The following is a 21,646-nucleotide window of genomic DNA, read 5'->3' as shown; positions in this document are numbered from 1 at the left end:
TTTATTTGTGTTGTGTATATATTGAGCAGAAGATCGCATTTTCATCTTCAAGCTTCCTCTGTTTCTTCGTTCTCTGCTTTTTTGCAAGTTCCTCTGTTTTCTCATGGCTCCACTTAACGATTCTCTAGCATCAAACATCAATGTCATCGAATCCAAACCTCTTGGTGTTTCACCGACTAAACCAATAACACAACAATCAAACTGTTTTAGCCTCTCCCAAGGGACTCTTCGTGCCAAAGATTCCTCTCCGATCCTCTTCGATGTCCCTCAAAACCTAACTTTCACACCATTTTCATCTCACTCCATATCCACTGATGCTCCTCTTCCAATCCTCCAACGCGTTCAAGCCAACGCTCACAAAGGAGTGTTTCTCGGATTCTCAAAAGAATCACCTTCCCATCTTCTCACAAACTCCTTGGGGAGATTCGAAAACAGAGACTTCCTCAGCGTTTTCCGGTTCAAAATGTGGTGGTCAACTGCTTGGATCGGAAAATCCGGGTCGGGTCTTCAAGCCGAGACGCAGTGGGTGATGCTAAAGATTCCTGAGATCGATTCCTATGTGGCCATTATACCAATCATAGAAGGATCCTTCAGAGCTGCACTAAACCCTGGTGAAAAAGGTAATGTCTTGATTTCTGCAGAGAGTGGCTCTACACAAGTAAAAGAGTCAACTTTCAATTCCATTGCCTACATTCACATCTGTGACAGTCCTTATAACCTCATGAGAGAGGCTTTTAGCGCAATCCGTGTCCATATGAACACTTTCAAGCTTCTGGAGGAGAAGAAGCTTCCTAAAATCGTCGATAAGTTTGGATGGTGCACTTGGGATGCTTGCTACTTGACTGTTGACCCTGCGACGATTTGGACCGGTGTTAAAGAGTTTGAAGAAGGAGGGGTGTGTCCCAAGTTTATCATCATTGATGATGGGTGGCAAAGTATAAGCTTTGATGGTGATGAGCCAGGAAAAGACGCAGAGAATCTTGTTCTTGGTGGTGAGCAAATGACTGCGAGGCTTCACAGCTTCAAGGAATGTAAAAAGTTTCGAAACTATAAAGGTGGATCCTTTTTATCATCTGATGCATCTCACTTCAATCCTCACAAACCGAAGATGATCATATACAAAGCCACGGAGCGGATTCAAGCGATTATAGAGAAACAGAAGTTGATCCGTGAATTTGGGGAACAAGATCTACCCCAAGTTGATGAAAAGATCAAGAAGTTTAGCGAAGAACTCAACGCAATGTTTGATGAAGATGGGAAACAAGATCATTCGGGTTCTGAGGATGTTTCAGGCTCAGGTATGGGAGCTTTCACGAGGGATTTGAGGTTAAGGTTTAAGGGTTTAGATGGTATATATGTGTGGCACGCTCTGTGTGGTGCTTGGAATGGTGTTAGGCCTGAAACGTTAACACATTTGAAATCCAAGATTGTTCCTTTTGAGCTTTCACCTGGTCTAGATGCTACAATGACTGATCTCGCTGTCGATAGGATTGTGGAAGCCGGGATTGGTCTCGTTCACCCTTCTAAAGCTCATGAATTCTATGATTCAATGCACTCTTATCTTGCTAGTGTTGGGGTTACCGGAGCCAAGATTGATGTTTTTCAAGTAAGTTGTTACATTAGTACTCTAGTTTATGTTACTTACTATTCTCTGTTTCTTCTTTACATTTACAATCTGTTGGTTTTGTGTGTGTGTTTGGTTTCAGACCTTAGAGTCAGTATCAGAAGAACATGGAGGAAGAGTAGAGCTTGCTAAAGCTTACTACGATGGCTTGACCAAATCCATGATTAAGAATTTCAATGGAACTGAAATCATTGCTAGTATGCAACAGTGCAATGAGTTCTTCTTCCTTGCCACAAAGCAAATCTCTATTGGCAGAGTTGGTAAGAATATGCAAAAGCAAAATCTATATAATGATTTTGCGTTTTACGTCTACTAACTTTCTAAGAATAATAATAGTCTAGCGAATAATATTTGATCAGGTGATGACTTTTGGTGGCAAGACCCACATGGTGACCCTCAAGGAGTGTATTGGCTACAAGGACTACACATGATTCATTGTTCTTACAACAGTTTTTGGATGGGTCAAATGATTCAACCAGATTGGGACATGTTCCAATCAGATCATGTCTGTGCCGAGTACCACGCCGCGTCTCGAGCCATCTCTGGTGGACCCATCTACCTCAGTGACCATCTTGGCAAAGATTCACATGACTTTGATCTCATCAAGAAACTTGCTTTCTTTGATGGTACCATCCCAAGGTGTCTCCACTACGCTCTTCCCACTAGAGACTCTCTCTTCAAGAACCCTTTGTTTGACAAAGAGTCAATCCTCAAGATCTTCAACTTCAACAAGGTAAATCAGTTTAGAACCACAATCAAAATGTTTAAAGATCGAGACTTTATTAAAACCCAGAAGATTTGTTGCAGTTTGGAGGAGTGATTGGAGCATTTAACTGTCAAGGAGCTGGGTGGAGCCCAAAGGAGCATAGGTTCAAAGGATACAAAGATTGTTACAAGACAGTTTCAGGAACGGTTCATGTCTCAGACATCGAATGGGATCAAAATCCAGAAGCTGCAAGCTCTCAGGTGAGCTACGCCGGAGATTACTTGGTCTACAAGAAGCAGTCGGAAGAAATCCTTTTCATGAACTCGAAATCAGACGCGATTGAAATAACCTTAGAGCCATCTTCGTTTGATCTGTTCAGTTTCGTGCCAGTCACGGAACTAGGACGTTTAGGGGTTAGATTTGCACCTCTCGGGTTGATCAACATGTTCAACTGTGTTGGAACAGTTCAAGAGATGGAGGTTACTGGTGATAACAGCATTAGGATTGACTTGAAAGGCGAAGGAAGTTTCATGGCGTATTCGAGTTTAGCTCCAGTGATGTGTCACTTGAACGACAGGGAAGCTGAGTTTAAGTGGGAAGAAGAAACTGGTAAACTCGGTTTTTATGTTCCTTGGGTTGAAGATTCTGGTGGCATTTCTCGTCTCTCTTTCACCTTCTAAGAATTTGGTTGCATTTTTTTTTTTTGCATTGTCTTATCAGAAATTGGGTGTTAAAATCCGAATTTTCTCTTTGTGCTGGTTTTTATTTATCCTTTAATTTAGAGAGTTATTAAGCAACTTTAATATCTATTGAATTTGGTATGCCTTTTTTCCGTTTTGGTCTGATTTTGCATGCTATCAATATTGATTCAATTCAGTTGTAATTAAATATATCATTGATTTTCCCAACAAAAAAAATTGATCTGAGTTTTTTCTTTTTTCAGTTCAAAATTTCTGGATATTAGAAAAAGAAAATTAAACCAAAATTTGTATGAGTTTATGAATTGGTTTGGAGTTCCGGTTCTGTTTCATATCACATTGTGTCGATTTATCCGCTTTTACCTCCTTTTTTGCACTTTCGCTTTGACCTTAGTTGATTCAGTGTTGTTGTTGTGATTTTACATTTTAAAATTTCCTCTGGAAAGAGTAATATGTTTTTGTTTATCGGAGACTCACACTATATATTGCAAAAAATAAAAAAGAAGTGTTCGTTTGTGTTTGTATTTTGGCAATATTACTCCCATATTACTGCCTTTAATTAGGTGGACCGATGATGGTTGACCTTTAGACAACTGTGTCATAAGACAATGGGACCGTAACGGCTATTTTTTGTCTACACATACATGAATGATGAATACGTGTGTCCTTAAATCGAAAAGACACATGGATGTCAAATAATAGGAATATGGTAAAATTTGAGTTCGAAACTAGTTAATTTGGGATTGATTATATCTTTTTGTTATCTAATAAAAATGGCTATAACCCGTGAGTTTTTTTTTTTTTTGGGGAGGGGGTAAGAAGAGGTTATAAGTCAAAGTCAAGAATTTCAAGTCTAGAATTAAGAAGAACCCCTTAGTGCTTTGTAGTTTACTGATAGTTGGATTTGGCATAAAGCGTAAATTCAAGTTTCAATCTTATTAGGAACAAAAAATCCTATGCATTTTAGGAAACATGTAGATTGAGATTGTCTTTGTTGCTACCTGGTTGTGTCAAACTCTGAACCATGTCTCTCTAATCCGGTGTCGAATTCAAATTGAAAAAAATTCTGAACCAGGTCTCTCTAATCCGGTGTCGAATTCAAATTGAAAATATGGTTCTTTAGAAATAGTAGAACAATTAAATTCAAATGTGGTTGGAATCGTAAACCCCATCATGATACTGATTCGGTTTACGTAACATTAGTGTGCTAAAACTACTGTGTGTACGGTGTACAGTCGTATAAACGGTTTATATATTAGCATATTAGGTATACATATACTAACAAAATTTTATGGTTCTATAGATTTTCTTTTAAAAAATATTATATATTATCTACATAAACAGCTATATGTATTTATATGTTAAACGGTGTATTACCAGTACATATATTGTATGATATATATTTTAGAAATTTGCCTTACGTTACATGAAAAAAGTTGAGAATGACCTCCTTTTTTTTGTAAAGATATTCAAAATTACTTGACTTTTTATGTCGTCAAATTGCTTGACTTTTAACCAATATTGCTTTTAATGCTCAGTGAAAAGATTTTTTTTTTTTTTGTTAAAGGACTATGCTCAGTGAAAGATATAAAACATTAACTTAGCTTTTAGAAGTTATATTAAACATGGATTCATGTCAGCAATTAGGTTAGAAAAATAAAAGAAGCTTATCCACTTTTAGTGGTTTATGTTATAACACATATCATATATGGACTCTTATATCGGCCCATTAGGCCCATCAGGGCATTGTACTTAATCTAGATTTCCTATGTACTCTATATATACATTCCAGTGATTAATAAAGTTTCTAAGTTTTCACAATACGTTATCAGCACGATAAGACTCTCTGAGCGAAAAACCCTAATAAATCCGGCCACCACCAAAACCCTAAAAGCAAATCGAAACTTAAAAGACGCATATCTTCCAAACCGTGAGGAACCAGAAGACGATCTACATATCAAATCGAAGCCCTCGACGAGACGAATCTACTGGTGAAAACCGTTTGTCGATCCAACGTCGGACGCGCCCTCACGCACACTTACAGTACAGAAATCCAAAGGTGGAAAAGGTATCTTCTAAAACTGAGAGCCATAGAACCTGTTGTTTAAACACTTCAAAACCCTATAAAAAAAAAAAAAATCGATCTCTAATTGATTGAAAGTGTTTGATACTCTGATGATTGATTGATAACTTGTTGATTGATTGTTTAAATTACAAGTTTATGCATGTTCAAAGGTTTTAAACTCGTTTTATAAAACCCTAATCTACAAAAACCTAACAACCGTTTTTGGCCATGTTTATGGCATAAACCTATTCGATTTTCTTCATGTTTAATAAGCTTGTTGCAGCTTATTTGATTGTTGATTCTCTTGCTTGAAACACTTGATTGAATAAACTAAGAAAATCAACCCTAAATCCTAAGCTTGATTCACGATTTTGTAATCTTCAAAATCGTAAGTCATAATGCTTAAACCCTAGTCCTTTTCACGTGATTTCTTTGTTGTCCTTGTGAAATTATTAAAACCATCGACCACAGATCCTATAGATCTCGAAATCACATCCAAAATATGCTTTCCAAACCGTTAAAACCCTAGATAAAACCCTAATCATATTCGGCTCCCCTAGGGTTCCTCCTAAACCGCCTAAAACCGGCTAAACCTGGTTCTCATTAACCGAAATTATATTCGGCTTTAACCGATTAAATCACAGCTATTAAACCGACATCATGTTCGGGGTAACTAAAACCATACCCTTTAAAATTTACTATTTCCGAGAAAGTTCCCTCTAATAGAAAGTTTCCTCATATAAAAACTTTCCTCATATAGAAATTTTCCCGACATAGAAACTTTCCTCATTTAGAAAATTACCCAAATTAGAAACTTTCCAAATTTAGAAACTTTCCTAAAATAGAAATATTCTCAAAATAGAAAGTTTCATCATCAGCATTCAAAATTTTCTCAAAACAATCCCTAACAAAATCAATCTCATGTTTTCAGATGTCAAACATTCAGAAATGTGAATTCGAGGCCCTTCACGTCTCCGGGGATAACTACCTCGAGTGGGCCCTAGACATGCGCTTGTTCCTTGCATCGAAAGAACTCGATGCGTGTATTACCGACGGTAACACCGCATCCCGTAAGGGACAGTCTCAGGCGATATGTCACATACGCCATCATTTGGCCCCGAGCCTTAAGCAGCAATATCTCACTCTTGAGAATCCACTTGAATTGTGGCAAGCGCTGAAAAAGCGATATGACCATCAGAAAATGGTCCAGTTGCCTCAGGCAGATTTCGACTGGAAGAACCTTCGGTTCCAGGACTACAAATCCGTAGATGATTACAACAACGAACTCTTTCGTATTGTTGCCATCCGGAAACTCTGTGGCGAGGATGTGACAGATAATGATCTCCTCGAGAAAACATTATCCACATTCAGCACAGAGAATGTTGTGCTCCAACAACAATACCGTGCAATGAAACACACATTGTACGAAGACTTGTTGTCCTGTCTTCTCCTCGCTGAGAAGAATAACCAGCTGCTTATGAGGAACAGCGCTATGAGGCCCCCGGGATCGGCTCCTATCCCAGCTTCTCGTCAAGAGTCCTACCATGTTCAACCCGATAGATCCTCAGATCACCGCCGTGGACGTGGTAATGGACGTGGTAATGGCCGAGGACATGGACGTGGAAGACGTGGACGCAGACATGGTCGTGGCAACCGACCTAACCTCAGTTATGGTCGTGGCAACCGACCTAACCTCAGTTATGGTCCTGGTCGTGGTCGAGGCATCACCAAGCCGACCCGCCACACCAACCCTGATCACTCTGCTTGTACCAGATGTGGGATGTTCAACCACCCAACAAAGCAATGTCGCACCCCCAAGATCCACTGCGATCTATACCAGAAGTACGGAAAAGCTCCTGCTGAAGCCAACATGACTCAGCCAGTCGATGCTGCTAACCTGGAAGGTGACGACCTCCTTGATGATGAGAACACCACAAACGAGCAGACCGACCCCATGGACTATGAAACAGCTGATCTCCTCGATTAATTCAATCATCTGAAACTCTGATACAATTTGATTTTGTTCTTTATTTTTTTTTTCATTTTGGGATTTGTTTCATTTGCCTTTATTCTCAGACACTGCTTTACTTTATGATTTATCACATTTTCTGAATTCCTCAATACTGAATTCTATCTTCTATTCATAATGAAGCACACCAGCAAATGGAAACCATAGTCGTAGATAGTGGATCCAGCCACACTATCTTAAGAAACAAAAGTTACTTCATAAACCTAACCTATCAAACCGCAAATATTAGCACCATCGCGGGTCCCTCAAACCTTATCGAAGGATATGGCCATGCCTATGTGTTGCTATCAAATGGCACACAACTTGAAATACCAGATGCTCTATATTCTCCTAGTTCGAAGAGAAATCTTCTGAGCTTCAAGGATATAAGACAGAATGGTTTCCACATAGAAACCCAAGGTCAAGGGAACAAAGAATCCCTCCTAGTCACTAAAACCGTAGACGGCCATAAACAAATCCTCGAAACCATACCCGCGCTCTCTACTGGACTTTACCATGCTAAAGTCAGTATGATTGAAGCTAATACCACTCTCAAAGCCCGGTTTACTGATTATACTATTTGGCACGACCGGCTCGGTCATCCCGGTGCAAATATGATGCGTAAACTAATTCAAAACTCTCAAAGGCATACCCTCAAAGAAAACCGAGCTTATCCTCAACACACCTCATGTGCACAGCTTGTTCTCAAGGCAAATTGATCACTCGGCCTTCACCAGTTAAAATCTCTAAACAAACACTTCATTTCCTAGAAAGAATCCAGGGCGATATCTGTGGACCTATACATCCATCTTCCGGACCATTCCGGTACTTCATGGTCCTTATAGACGCATCGACCCGTTGGTCATATGTTTGTCTCTTGTCCTCTCGGAACCAAGCCTTCGCTAGGTTCTTGGCCCAAATCATAAAATTGCGGGCCCATTTCCCTGACTTCCCACTAAAGACTATCCGCCTTGACAATGCTGGTGAATTTACCTCACAAGCGTTTAATGACTACTGTATGGCCATGGGGGTAACCGTGGAACATCCTGTAGCACATGTCCATACTCAAAATGGATTGGCTGAATCATTCATTAAACGCATTCAATGGATAGCCCGACCATTACTCATGAGATCAAAGCTCCCGGCCTCAGCATGGGGACATGCAGTATTACATGCTGCTGAACTCATACGCATCCGGCCATCTAGTGAATACAAATATTCCCCATCCCAACTACTCTCGGGTCATGAGCCAGACATCTCCCATCTCAAAACATTTGGGTGTTCAGTATATGTACCCATTGCTCCACCACATCGAACCAAAATGGGACCTCAAAGAAGGATGGGAATATATGTTGGTTTTGACTCTCCCACCATCATAAGATATCTCGAGCCAACCACTGGAGATCTCTTCAAGGCCAGATATGCGGATTGCCAATTCGATGAATCGGTATATCCCTCTTTAGGTGGTGAGACAAACAAGCTGGTCAAAGATCTTTCATGGAATCAAACATCATTAAATTGGCAAGATCCTCGGACTCTAGAATGTGATTCAGAGATCCAAAAGATTATTCATTATCAAAAGCTAGCTAATCAATTGCCAGATTCCTTTGCTGACCCGACCAAAGTAACCAAATCGTACATCCCAGCTTGTAATGCACCAGTACGAATAGCTGTCCCAACGGGACAGACTCAAGTTGCTACAGAGTCTGCACCACGTCTCAAACGGGGCAGACCTCTCGGTTCCAAAGATAAGAATCCCCGGAAATCAAAGAAAGGTGCAATAACCGAAACCGGGATTCCTGCAATATCAGACATAGCCGCGGCTGAGACTCAATCTAATGAACCCTCAATGGAAGTTCGGGACGCCGAATCTCCAGGTTCAGAAGATAACAATGAGATCTCCATCAATTACAATATGTCCGGAATACAATGGAATCGAAAAGAAGTCGACTTAAATGCACTCTTTGCATACAAAGTAGCACTTGATGTTGCGCTCACGCAAGAGGATCTAGAACCCACGTCAATAACACAGTGTACACATCGAACAGATTGGCTAAAATGGAAAGAAGCCATAAACGTGGAGTTAAAGAGTCTCAAACTCAGAAACGTGTTCGGTCTGATCATCCGGACCCCATCACACATCAAGCCAGTAGGCCACAAATGGGTCTTTGTGTGCAAAAGGAACGAACTCGGTGAAGTCGTTCGATACAAAGCACGGCTTGTAGCACAAGGATTCTCACAGAGACCTGGAATCGATTATGAGGAGACTTATTCTCCAGTGGTGGATGCAACAACATTCCGATTCCTCATAAGTCTGGCCATAAGAGAAAATCTTGATCTGCGGTTAATGGATGTTGTAACCGCATATCTCTATGGGCCCCTGGACAACGAAATATATATGAGACTCCCAGATGGCATTGAACTAAAAGACAAAAATGCATCTCGAGATCAATACTGCATCAGGCTGAACAAATCCTTGTATGGACTGAAACAAAGTGGGCGTATGTGGTACAACCGCCTCAGCGATTACCTCATCAAAGAAGGCTACAAAAATGACCCCATCAGTCCATGCATCTTCATCAAGAAGTACTCAAACAAAGGATTTGTAATCATAGCAGTATACGTGGATGATCTAAACATCCTCGGAACATCTGGTGAGATCTCCCAAACAGTCGACTGCTTAAAAGCAGAATTCGAAATGAAAGACCTAGGCAAAACAAAGTACTGTTTGGGATTACAACTTGAGTACATCAAAGGAGGAATCCTTGTGCATCAATCGGCTTATATCGAAAAGGTACTCAAGCGATTTAATATGGACCAAGCTCACCCATTGACCAGCCCAATGGTAGTTAGAAGCTTAAGTGATGACCCTCTTGGTCCCAAAAAGGATGATGAAGAAATCCTTGGTCCTGAAAAGCCATACCTCAGTGCTGTAGGAGCGTTAATGTACCTGGCTAGTCACACTAGACCATACATATGTTTTGCCGTGAACCTCCTCGCTCGATATAGTTCATCTCCAACTCAGAGGCACTGGAACGGTATAAAACATCTCCTAAGATACCTTCGAGGTACTCAAGACTTAGGACTCTTCTATACTAACCAAAATAAAGATGGGTTAGTCGGCTTCGTCGATGCAGGATATCTATCAGATCCGCACACTGCCAAGTCTCAAACTGGCTACGTTTTTACGCATGGAGGAACAGCCATCTCTTGGAGATTAATAAAGCAGACACTCACTGCCACTTCATCAAACCATGCTGAAATCCTAGCCATTCATGAGGCTAGTAGGGAATGCGTCTGGCTGCGCTCCATGACTCAGCACATCCGCAGAGATTGTGGTATGGACGAAGACACACAGCCCACGGTGATGTATGAAGACAACGCGGCATGCATAGCTCAGCTCAAGGAAGGATATATCAAAGGAGATCGGACGAAGCACATTCTACCGAAGTTCTTCTCAACCTCAGACTGGCAGAAGGACGGCACTCTCAGCGTTCAGCAGGTCCGATCCAGTGAGAATTCAGCTGACCTCTTCACCAAATCATTGCCTACTTCAACACACCGGAAGCTCGTCAAATAGATAGGAATGTATAGACTTAGAGATCTGCAGTGATGCTACAATCAGGGGGAGTAATGCGTGTTGTACTCTTTTTCCTTCACCATGGTTTTGTCCCACTGGGTTTTTCCTGGTAAGGTTTTAATGAGGCAACATTCCCCAGCGCATTATCGAGATCCCGATTGAGTAGCTGACCCGGTTCACTCGTCCAAGGGGGAGTGTTATAACACATATCATATATGGACTCTTATACCGGCCCATTAGGCCCATCAGGACATTGTACTTAATCTAGATTCCCTATGTACTCTATATATACATTCTAGTGATTAATAAAGTTTCTAAGTTTTCACAACAGTTTATACTTTTCAGAAAAATAAGTCGACATTTTTTTTAAAAAAAACTAAATTTTTGTCGACTTTTCTATACAGTTTTGTGTTTTGATTTCCTAAACTTTTTCTTGTCAACTTTTGATTTTTCTGTGTATTTTGATTTCCTAATTTTTAAATTATAATATTGAAAAGAAAACAATAAAAAGAAGACCCGAAAGTCCGTAAGATTCTGAAGAAAGCTGGCACGTCTTGAAAGTTTTTTCCAAATTTAAAATTTGTTCGGCGACATTAAAATCCAAAAGACATCCGAGTGTGTTGTGTTTCTCTATTTATATATATATAAAAAAAAAAACCAAACGGATATAATCGAAAAAGAAAAAAAAATTCTACCCATATGAACCCTAATTTGGGGTTGGAATACTCTCTCTTTCCTTTCCCAAAATTGGATTCAAAGTTCTTCCTTTTTGTCTCTCCTCGTACCTCGCAGCATCGAGGGGTCTCGACATTCCCAGCGATTATGCTTGAATCCGTGAGTTCTTAATTTTGTTGTCTGAAGGAATTTTTCTGTTTTTTTCTTTATCAAATTGAAATCTTAAATAAAATCAGAGGTTTTTTCTCTAGAATATGTGCTTGAGAAATGGGTTAATCTAATAAGCTGTAAGTTCCAATAAATATCAAAACTTTTTTGTCGTTTGGTTTGCTCCAGAAATGAAAGGATTTGCAAATTATGATTCACATGTATCAGTGGTTGTTTCGGTAGATTCAAAAGCGGAGGTGATTGGGTGGTGATGTTAGGGTTTTGACTAAACCATATTAACATTTTGATTATGCTCTATTGCAGTTTTGTTGATGAATTGCGTCATTTGCTATATTAGGAGGACGAAGGGACTTAAAGAGCAAGTCTTTTGAGCTGAGGAAGCCTCTAAAGAAGATTAATTTTGTAAGGGTTTGATCAGTGTTTGTGCGGGATGGATCAAATTGTTTCAGGAGAAGAAGATCTTGATGTTGATATTGAAGGTGGTAGATTCGACGAGACACAAGAGATCACCTCGGATCTTGTTTTATCAGAAGAAAAATCAGAGGATGATGTTTTGGAACAGGTTTGGAGTGGACGTTTGAGCTATGATGGGTCTGAAAAGGTTGCTGATGATCTGATAAACCCGTTAATGGGAGACGGAAAGCGGAGAGAAAGAAGCAGTCAAAGTTTGGACCTTTCGGGCAGAAAATTCGATAGTGTTAAGCTTAAGAAGACGAGGAAGCCTTCAAAGCCGCCGAGACCTCCAAAAGGTCCGTCACTGACTGCAAATGACCAGAAGTTGATGAGGGAAATCGCGGAGCTCGCTATGAGAAAGCGTGCTAGGATTGAACGTATGAAGACATTGAGAAGAATGAAAGCAGCAAAGTCATCGTCTCCCTGCAGTAGCGTTTTCGCAATGATAGTCACGGTTATATTCTTCGTCTTCCTAATTTTTCAAGGTGAAAACACCGTTTTTAAGTTTCCTTGATCAAGTTTTGAAGAACACAAAATTGCTATGTTGGTTTGGTTCCGCATGGTTTCTGTTGCTTCTTTTTTATTTATGTCTTATCTTTGTGTAATGTTGGTTCTTCACCAATCACACACGTGTTATCTTTCTTGTTGTAGCTTAGGAGATCTTTGGTCAAATGTTCTGTTAGGTATATCTTTTGGGTCTGTGTGTGTGTGTGTCTTCTTGTGAAATGACCAAAGCTTCTGTTATCTCATAAAATTCTCTATTGCAGGGTTCTTCACAAGCAATGCAAGTTTGAATTCAGACAATTCTCCTGCACCAACTGTTTCAGCCAATAACCGTATGGTCTCTGTTCAGTTCTACAATGAGTTTGCTCCTCGCGAGAGAATCGATCCCAGCCCAACTACTTCTTTCAGGTGAGATTCCTTGCTCTTTTCTTTAGCCACACAGACCAGAGAGAACAGTCTCTATACAGATTTAACTGAGTTAATTTCCAATTGGTGATGCTCTGTGTAAATTTCAGGTATAAGAGAGTTTCGGGTGCAGACAATGAAGAAATCACCAGATGAGTTCTCTTCGGATTCTTGTAACGTAAACCAAAAACAGTACTTATGTTTTTGTTTTGTTCGTAAATTCTTGACATCACTCTATTGTTCCTTTTGCTCTGTTCTTGTGCTCACATGTTTGTCTCTGTGTTGCTCTGCTTGTATATATTCCTGTGGATGAATCTGTTCCTTTTTTTTTGAGGTTAGGCTTTGTACAGCGACCTGAGTGTTATGACCTAAAGCAATGATGCTGATGATGATTGATGATGATTAGGCTTTTCATTGTTTATCTCGGTGCTTTATAGGCATCATTATCTCTGAAGAAATTTACGCAATAGATGATGATGATTGATGATGCCAAGTACTAACATCAATCTTTTTAGTTTTTTTTTCTTTTTTTCATGGTGTCTGTTTCACCAAGTTTATAAAGAAAATTGATAATTAATGACCCAACAAAAAATGAAGAATTTCCTCGTGACGAGATGAGTTGAAAAATTTTCCCATGGAAATTTTGTTTTTTAGTTATTGCAAAAGACTTATCTTTCCTCATAAATTTCTAACAACAACAACAAAATGTCTTTACATATACTGAAAGAGACAGTATCACCAATCAGATTCAGACTCATCTTTCCTCATAAATTTCTAAGACCACCTCCATCCATAGTATACAAAGAAGGGGATCTAATCCTAATTTTAATAGTTTTTTATTCTTTTTAATGCACTAGAACTCCATTATAATTTTTTCATTAGATTAGTGTTCAATGGTAGTCTCTTAAAGAGAGGCTCTAATTGTTTTTTTTTTTTTTACAATTTTTCAAATACAAACATTTTTATGAATACAAACATTATATTAATACAAATATTTTATTAATACACACATTTTATTAATACAAATATTTAATTAATACAAACTTAGACATAGAATACAGAAAAACAAAACAAAAGAGAGATGCAAATCATAAACCGGAAATAATAAGATTAGTTGTAATCTTGAATTGAACCAAAGTTATTCCACAAATGCTCAACTAAATCTTCTTTTAATTGTTCATGCGTAGTTCGAGAATGCAGTGAATTCCGGATGGCCATAATATTAGTGAGATTTAAAGGCATATTGGTAGAATACGTCATATCCACATGTGAAGTTCTGTTTGATTCTCCTTGTGTGAATTCTTCAACATTAGACAAACTGTACCCATCTCGTTCGTCTTCTACAATCATGTTATGAAGTATTATACAAGCTTGCATAATTTTTCCTATCTTCACCTTATCCCACATCAGAGCTGGATTTTTGACAATGGCAAACCGAGCTTGCAAGACTCCAAAAGCACGCTCGACATCTTTACGGGTAGCTTCTTGACGTTTTGCAAAAAAACATGCTTTGTCACCTTGTGGTCGGCTTATAGATTGGATAAATGTAGCCCATTTTGGATAAATTCCATCGGTGAGATAGTAAGCTAAGTGATACTGTCGTTCGTTGACAAAATAATTCACTTTCGGAGCTTTACCTTGTAATATATCATCAAATACCGGAGAACGATCGAGCACATTAATATCATTTAAAGTACCTGGCGGGCCAAAAAATGCGTGCCATATCCAAAGATCTTCTGAAGCTACAGCCTCTAAAACGATTGTCGGTTTGCCAGATCCTCGTGTGAATTGTCCGGCCCAAGCAGTGGGACAATTTTTCCACTCCCAATGCATACAATCGATGCTTCCTATCATCCCGGGAAATCCGCGAGATTCTCCACTATCTAGTAGGCGTTGAAGATCTTCTGGTGTGGGTCTTCGTAGATACTCATCTCCAAAAAGATATATGATTCCTTCTACAAAATTTTCCAAGCAAGAAAGGGCGGTGCTTTCACCAAGCCGGAGGTATTCATCAACCGCATCAGCCGCACAACCATATGCCATCATACGAATGGCTGCCGTAGATTTTTGTAGTGCAGAGAGACCGGATCTTTCGGTAGCATCTCGTCTTTGTTGAAAGAATGGAAGATGAGTAGAGAGGCCATCAACAATACGCATGAACAAAGGTTTGTTCATTCTGAAACGACGACGAAACATATAGGGTGGATATGTTGAATCTTCCCGGAAATAGTCGTTCCATAAACGGATATGGCCTTGTTCTCGATCTCTCTCAATATATGCTCTTTTTTTTTTTGGTTGATCTTTGACGATTGCTCTGATTAACAAGTAGATTTTCAAATGCATTTTCATATGCATTTTCAAAAGCTTCCTCGAATTTGTCTTCAATAATTTTCTCAAAATTATTATTGGATGAAGATGCCATAGAAGATGGTTTTTTGTTATGAGAAAGAAAGATGATGAAGAGAGTTAGAAAACGATGTAGGAAGAAGAGAGTTGTAAAAAATAAAGATGATGTTGAATAAGATGATTTGTTTGTGAGCATTTGCAATCTTCTAATATATAGACAATACGCTTGAGTTTACACCATTCATTGAATATGTGGTGGGATGAGTTGTATGGTGTGTAATAAATTGTGCCATAAATTGTGTAATAAATTGTGTGGTGTGTACATATGAATACAAAACCACCACTTGCTAAAGACTTGGCCAAAAACATCGGATAAAAAGAAGTGGGACATAACAAATTGGGACAGAAAAAGAAGTGGGACATAAAAACATCGGCTAAAAGTTTTTAACGGCCAATACAAAATAGCAGGCCCAAAATATAGCTAAGTACCAGTTCCAAACCTTATATTGCACAAAACATCGGCCAAAATAATAATGGTGGCCCAAACCTATATGAATATACAAATTGTAGCCATTTCTTCAAAGCCTCCTTTGTAGCCGTTTGTCCATGACTTTGTTGCCTGCAATAAGAAAAAAGAGATCATGAACAAGTGAATATAAGTCATACAAATGATAAAGGAAACAGAATCATATATATATATGGAGTCTTGAATACAATACATAGAACCTAAACCAAAAGACAAACAACTGAAAGGCTTTATAAAAATACATAGAACAAACATTACAAGACATAGAAGTTATACCCGAGACTTAACAATATGACATACCCAAAAAGACTTAACAATATGACATACCCAAAAGACTTAACAATATGACATACCCAAAAACTAACTCATACCAAAGAAAAACAGACCTCATCCTTAACTCACTCATACAAACTCTCACATATTTGACAACATTTCCTTAATGAGCTTGTTCTTAAGCTCGAATTCTACCTCAGTAAGAGGTTCGGTTTTTGCAAGCAGATTTTCGAGTATCTTTTGCTTGTTAGTCTTATCTTTCAATGCTAACTCCCTTTCCCTTAGCTCAAAGATGCTTCTAAAGTCCACTAAATCCTTACCATCTTCTTCCAAACGACCACCATTGGTCTTTGTTGTTTTTTTTTTGCCCTTGGAAGCTTTTACACCAGCAGGCCGAGGAATTCCTTCATCATCTCCATGCCTCAAAGGAGCATCGGTTCCTTCAACTCTAGCACCATCGGTTCTTCTTTTTTTTGAGCTTCCATTTCCTGCCCACTTCTGATCATGACGCAGTTCTCTCCAGCAGTGCTCCATGGTGAATTTGTGTTTGTAATCATTGTGGAATATCTCCAAAGCCAGCTTCATTACATCATTTTCATTTTGACCTGATGTTTTTTGAGATGAAGCTGCCTCATACGACCCAACAAACTTGCAGACAAACTCATTTATCTTGGCCCATCTCTGCTTACAGTTAGTTGGCCCTCTCTTATCTTCAGCAGACACGTCAGGACTCGCCGCATAGTAGATGGCTATTCTTTTCCAGAATGCATCTGCCCTTTGCCCATTGTTGATGATTGGATCCTTGCTGGTATTAAGCCAGGCGCTTATAAGCGCAAGATCTTCAGCAGGAGTCCATGGCTTCCTGGTCTTACGCTCCTTCTCTTGTGCATCAGTTGGACTTGGAGCATCACTCCATTGTGTTCCAAACACTGGAACTTGTGAATCACCGAGTGCTATGGTTGTTTCCATGGGTTCAAGGCTATGGGTTTGGGTTCTTTGTTGGCTAGTTAGCAGGTCCATGAAGCCTGATGTGTCAGAAAAAGGATTAGTTGAATCCATTGGAAGGTTTAGTGAATGTGTTTAGGGTGTGTGTTTGGGTGTGTGATTTCGGTGTGTCTTTTAAAAAGTGTGGAAAGAAGTTTGGGTGTGTGTCTTTTAAAAAAAACAAAGTGAGCTTCAATATATAGAAGCTTATTCAAGATGGAGTTAGCATTGAAGATAGATTTAAAGTTCAAGTTAAGTTAGAGTTAAGTTAGAGTTTGTAGTTAAGAGTTTGTAGTTTCTGAAGACATGAGCAAAAGAAACTAGTTATTAGAGTTTTAACCGAAGCATTCATTGTGACACAAATGCATTGATTCCACTCTCACATTTATCAACCGTGACATAGAGCAACTACAAATCACATCCTAATTCAACAAAGCATTGACTACAATATCTAATGCAAACCTAACCACTACAGAGCATTGATTCAATCAGTAATCCAATCCATCCAAACCATCAATCATCAACCACATCAAAGCCTTCCTAATTCATTAACTCACTACATTTTCGGGAAATCAATAAACTGAGTAAAAATCTTACTTGTAATATACCCATCTCTGAATTTGCTTTGACTGTGCTTTGATTTACATCAAATAAGCCATCGCCGATCAGTTGTCTGTACCTCGACCGATCAAATAAGCATCGCCGATCATCATCCATCCATCCACCGATCTTCGCATCTGCAGCGCCGATCTTCGCATCTGCATCCACCGATCTTATTTGATCCATCCACCGATCAAATAAGCATCGCTGATCAGTTGTCCGTTTAATCGCCTCTCTCTCGCCTCTCTCTGATATCACCGAAGTCTCCTCCGAAGAAGAAGACGAAGAAGGTTAGACAAAAAATAAAAACCAACCCAACTTCAAACCCTCTAATCAAAACAGAGTGTTTGAATAAATAAAATCAAAAATAAAATAAAATCATCTAACCAACCACAATGCGACACGTCGGAGTAATTAATGGGTCTCCAAAAACTACTAAATTAGGATCGATCCTGCTTAAAAACATGATTAAAAATTTTCTTTTTAATTAAAAAAGCCATTAGAGACTCCCCTCATCCCCCCATTGGACATGCTCTAACAACAACAACAAAATGTCTTCATATATGCTGAAAGAGACAGTATCACCACCAATTAGATTCTACAGCGTTTAACGGCCATTACACTTTTACTGACGTTATTATTATGAAAATTTGCCTTAAAATCAGTGTCTAAAACTAGGCGGCTCCTCCATGTGCGGTGCTTAAGAGTTAAATTCAAAACTTTATTTATAAGTTTTGTTTCTAAAAACTGAAATAAATATAAACTAGGTAGTTTGTCCGCGCCTTGCGCGGGTGGAAAGTCTTACTAATTAAAACATAACCAATTGATGGAATCTGTCACTATATTTTGGTAAATTTCGAGAATGTGTTGAAAATATCAAACTGTCATCTTGCATCATTTGTGTTATTGAAATATTTGAAATTAAAACAGAATAAACGGTATCATTCGAAAATATTTATTTTTACTAAATGTATTTTTTATCTTTTTTTAAAAAAAAAAACAGATTATATATGTCTGTTATAGTTTATATATGCAATGAACTATAAAAAAATATATTATCACATATGCATGAATAATACATAAATATTATAGGTTTTTTTCTTTTTCTTTGACTTCTTTTTTTCTTTTTCTTTCGACTATTCTTCTTTTTTTATAAATTTTTCATCTTCTTTTTCAGTGCCTCCAAAATCATAAATCTCCAAATGTTTCCTCATTTACATTATCCTCAATAAGGTATTCATCTAGTTTTTTTTTCCTATATTTTTCTTTTTCCACTTTGCCTTCTATTTATGGTTTTCTTCTTCTTCTTCTTCTTCTCCCATTTTAAGTCATTTGTCTTCTTGTTCTTCTTCTTACGGTTTTTCTTGTCAAAATCCTTTAACATCTCTGTATTGTCCTATATATTTTACTTTTTTATAATTTTTTTCTTATTGTTCTTTATCATTTCCTTCTTCCCTTTCTTCATGAATTTCAGCTTTTGATTCTTCTTCTTATTCACCTTTTGGATTTTCTTCTTCCCCATCTTTTCTTTCTTCTTCTTCATCATCTTCGACTTCTACTTCTTTGTGTTATTTCTCTTCTTAAATCTATATTTCTATTTTTTATTCTTCCATATTTTTCTTTCATCGTCATCATCGCGTTTGACTTCTACATCTTTTTCCTCTTCTCTTATGTCTTCTTCTTCTTCTTCTTTATTTTTTTTGTTTTGTTTTCTTCCACATACTTTCCTACTTCTATTTCATCATCTTTGAATTCTTCATCATCATTTTGTATTCTTTGAGTTTTTTTTTCTTGTACTTCTTTTAGTTTTTATTAGACTTCTTTATCCACATTCTTCTTCTTCTACTCTTTTTTCTTCATCTCTTTTCCTATTCACCTTATTCTTGTCTTCTTCAACACTGTCTCTTTTCTTCTTCTTAATCACAACTTTTTGTTTGTTTTTTTTCTCGTTTTTTAACTTCTTTGTCATTAACTTTGTATTTTTCTTTATGTTTTGATTTTTTTCCTCTTATTCTTTCTACTTCTTTTTTTTAATTTTTCTTTCTTTCTTCCGTTTTTTCTTGTACTTCTTCATCGTGTTCGTCTCCTCCGACTTCTTTTTTATTTTTTCTTCCAGATTTTCTTCCCTCTCATTATTCATTGTATCCATCTTTTAGTTATATTACTCTTCCAGTTTTTCTTTCGCTTATCTTCATCTTTTTATTTCTTTATTTTCACATTATATTATTGAATAAATAAACATTAGGTTGTAAAGAAGTCTTCTGGTTTATCTTCGTTTTCTTATTTGTCTTCATCTTATTCTAATAATTGTACATTAGACTGTATAATAAGTATTAACTTTCGCAGTGTTGGTAAAAAACTCCATGAAACAAAATAATTTTCTTTGTAACAAATAATATTAAATATTAAAACCAACATATTTTTCTATTAGATAAGATACATATTTTTTGTTATAGAATATTGTTTAGAAATAAAATCGTGAATAATATTAAATATTAATATTAAATATTAAAACTAACATATTTTCTGTTAGATAAGATACATATTTTCTGTTATAGAATATTGTTTAGAAATAAAATCGTGAATAATATTAAATATTAACAACATATTTTATTTATGTTTTATTATTCAGATAAAATCGTGAATTTAGTTTTTTTTTAATATTACAACTTATATTTTAATTGATTTATATTTTTGATTTAAACATTTTTTTTTCTAGAAAAAATTAAAACAAATTTAAGAAGGGATAAAAGGTAATTAACCACCCTGAAATTGAATGAAAGAGCTTTAAACGAAATATTCAGATAAAATCGTGAATTTAGATTTTTTTTAATATTACAACTTATATTTTAATTGATTTATATTTTAGATTTAAACAATTTTTTGTTGTTTTTCTATTTTTTTTAAAAAAAATTAAAACAAATTTAAGAAGGGGTAAAGGGTAATTAGCCACCCTGAAAATGATTGAGAGAACTTTAAATGAAATTTTTACTTCGCTTATAATATATATGATGATATAGTTTTGTTTGATTGGGATACAGTAACTCATCTCGTACCGCTGCAGTAATAGATATATACCACTTTAATAATTATCCATTGTAGAGAAAATTGAAAATATAACACACAAAAATTAAAGTACTTGTCCTCTTAATATTTTTATAAGATTTGGCAATTTTAAACAAATATTTTTATTTTTTGAAATATATATTTATATATACATTTAATTTCTAAAAATTCTAAAAAAAAATAGTATTCCAAAAATATCATTTTAAAAAATACATATATTTAATATTTATTTATAAATATAATATAGAAAACGTTCTACGAACGCTATCTCTCTTAAGTTCTAACTATTTTAATATCGCTTATTGGTTCTCTTTTCCCATTGCCCTTCCTACTTTGTGTTACCAATCGAACATGATTAAGAATATAATAATAATGGAGTATATCATAACTTTTTCAGTTTTTCATCCGAATTCTGGTTGGATAACTCAGTTAAGAAGAAGTAAATAAATTTATTCTGGCAATTCGAATAAATTCTTTTATTTTGATTTTAAATAAATATATTTTTCCTTTAAAATTTTTGTTTATCTTTTTAAAAAATAATAATCAGAGTATATATCTTACCGAAGCACAAATAATTTCGGAACCTATAGAAGCTGGATACTTTTACCATTTAAGACGTATATATTAAGATAAAAAGCACAAGCATTTTTCATATATGGTAGAACTTCATCCTTAATCTTGATCCACTAGACAACTCATCTACCTACTCAAACTTGTTTTGTATTGAAAATTAAGTGTTTCGGTTGAAAAAGATAAATAAACTATATAGTATAAATCGAACTAAAATTCGTTTTTGCTCAAATCGAATCACTCCCTCGCATTGGATACTTCGTTTATATCTCTTAAATTATCACCTATTGATCGGTCCTTTTCGATTTTTCTGTCTTTTGACAACATAAAAAGTGTGTTCCTCTTTTGGGTTTGATGATGGATTAGACCTAAAGACACATGAAAGAAAGAAAGAC

The 21,646-nt window shown here is 36.9% G+C and overlaps 2 protein-coding genes across 3 annotated transcripts; both read left to right on the top strand.

Annotated features, from left to right (window-relative positions):
* Positions 1-103: 103 nt before the first annotated feature.
* Positions 104-3,121, top strand: LOC18015136 (probable galactinol--sucrose galactosyltransferase 4). Its single transcript, XM_006396332.2, has 4 exons — positions 104-1,606; positions 1,707-1,884; positions 1,984-2,357; positions 2,432-3,121. Exons 1-4 carry the CDS (start codon positions 104-106, stop codon positions 3,008-3,010), a joined length of 2,634 nt encoding a protein of 877 aa, XP_006396395.1. The 3' UTR covers positions 3,011-3,121.
* Positions 3,122-11,306: 8,185 nt separating this feature from the next.
* Positions 11,307-13,303, top strand: LOC18015135. 2 transcript variants are annotated; one of them, XM_006396330.2, is made up of 4 exons: positions 11,307-11,515; positions 11,828-12,462; positions 12,745-12,889; positions 12,997-13,303. In XM_006396330.2, the coding sequence occupies exons 2-4, from the start codon at positions 11,955-11,957 to the stop codon at positions 13,040-13,042; spliced, it is 699 nt and encodes a 232-aa protein (XP_006396393.1). In that variant the 5' UTR covers positions 11,307-11,515; positions 11,828-11,954; the 3' UTR covers positions 13,043-13,303. The 2 variants fall into 2 exon arrangements, with proteins under 2 accessions (XP_006396393.1, XP_006396394.1); XM_006396331.2 differs by having other exon boundaries at positions 11,359-11,515; positions 11,862-12,462.
* The last annotated feature ends 8,343 nt before the right edge of the window (positions 13,304-21,646 follow it).

This window comes from Eutrema salsugineum, unplaced genomic scaffold (assembly GCF_000478725.1).
Source record: "Eutrema salsugineum unplaced genomic scaffold, Eutsalg1_0 scaffold_3, whole genome shotgun sequence".
Taxonomy (NCBI): Eukaryota; Viridiplantae; Streptophyta; class Magnoliopsida; order Brassicales; family Brassicaceae; genus Eutrema; species Eutrema salsugineum.
The sequence above is the reverse complement of the archived record's forward strand: the minus strand, read 5'-3'. Positions and strand labels throughout refer to the sequence as shown.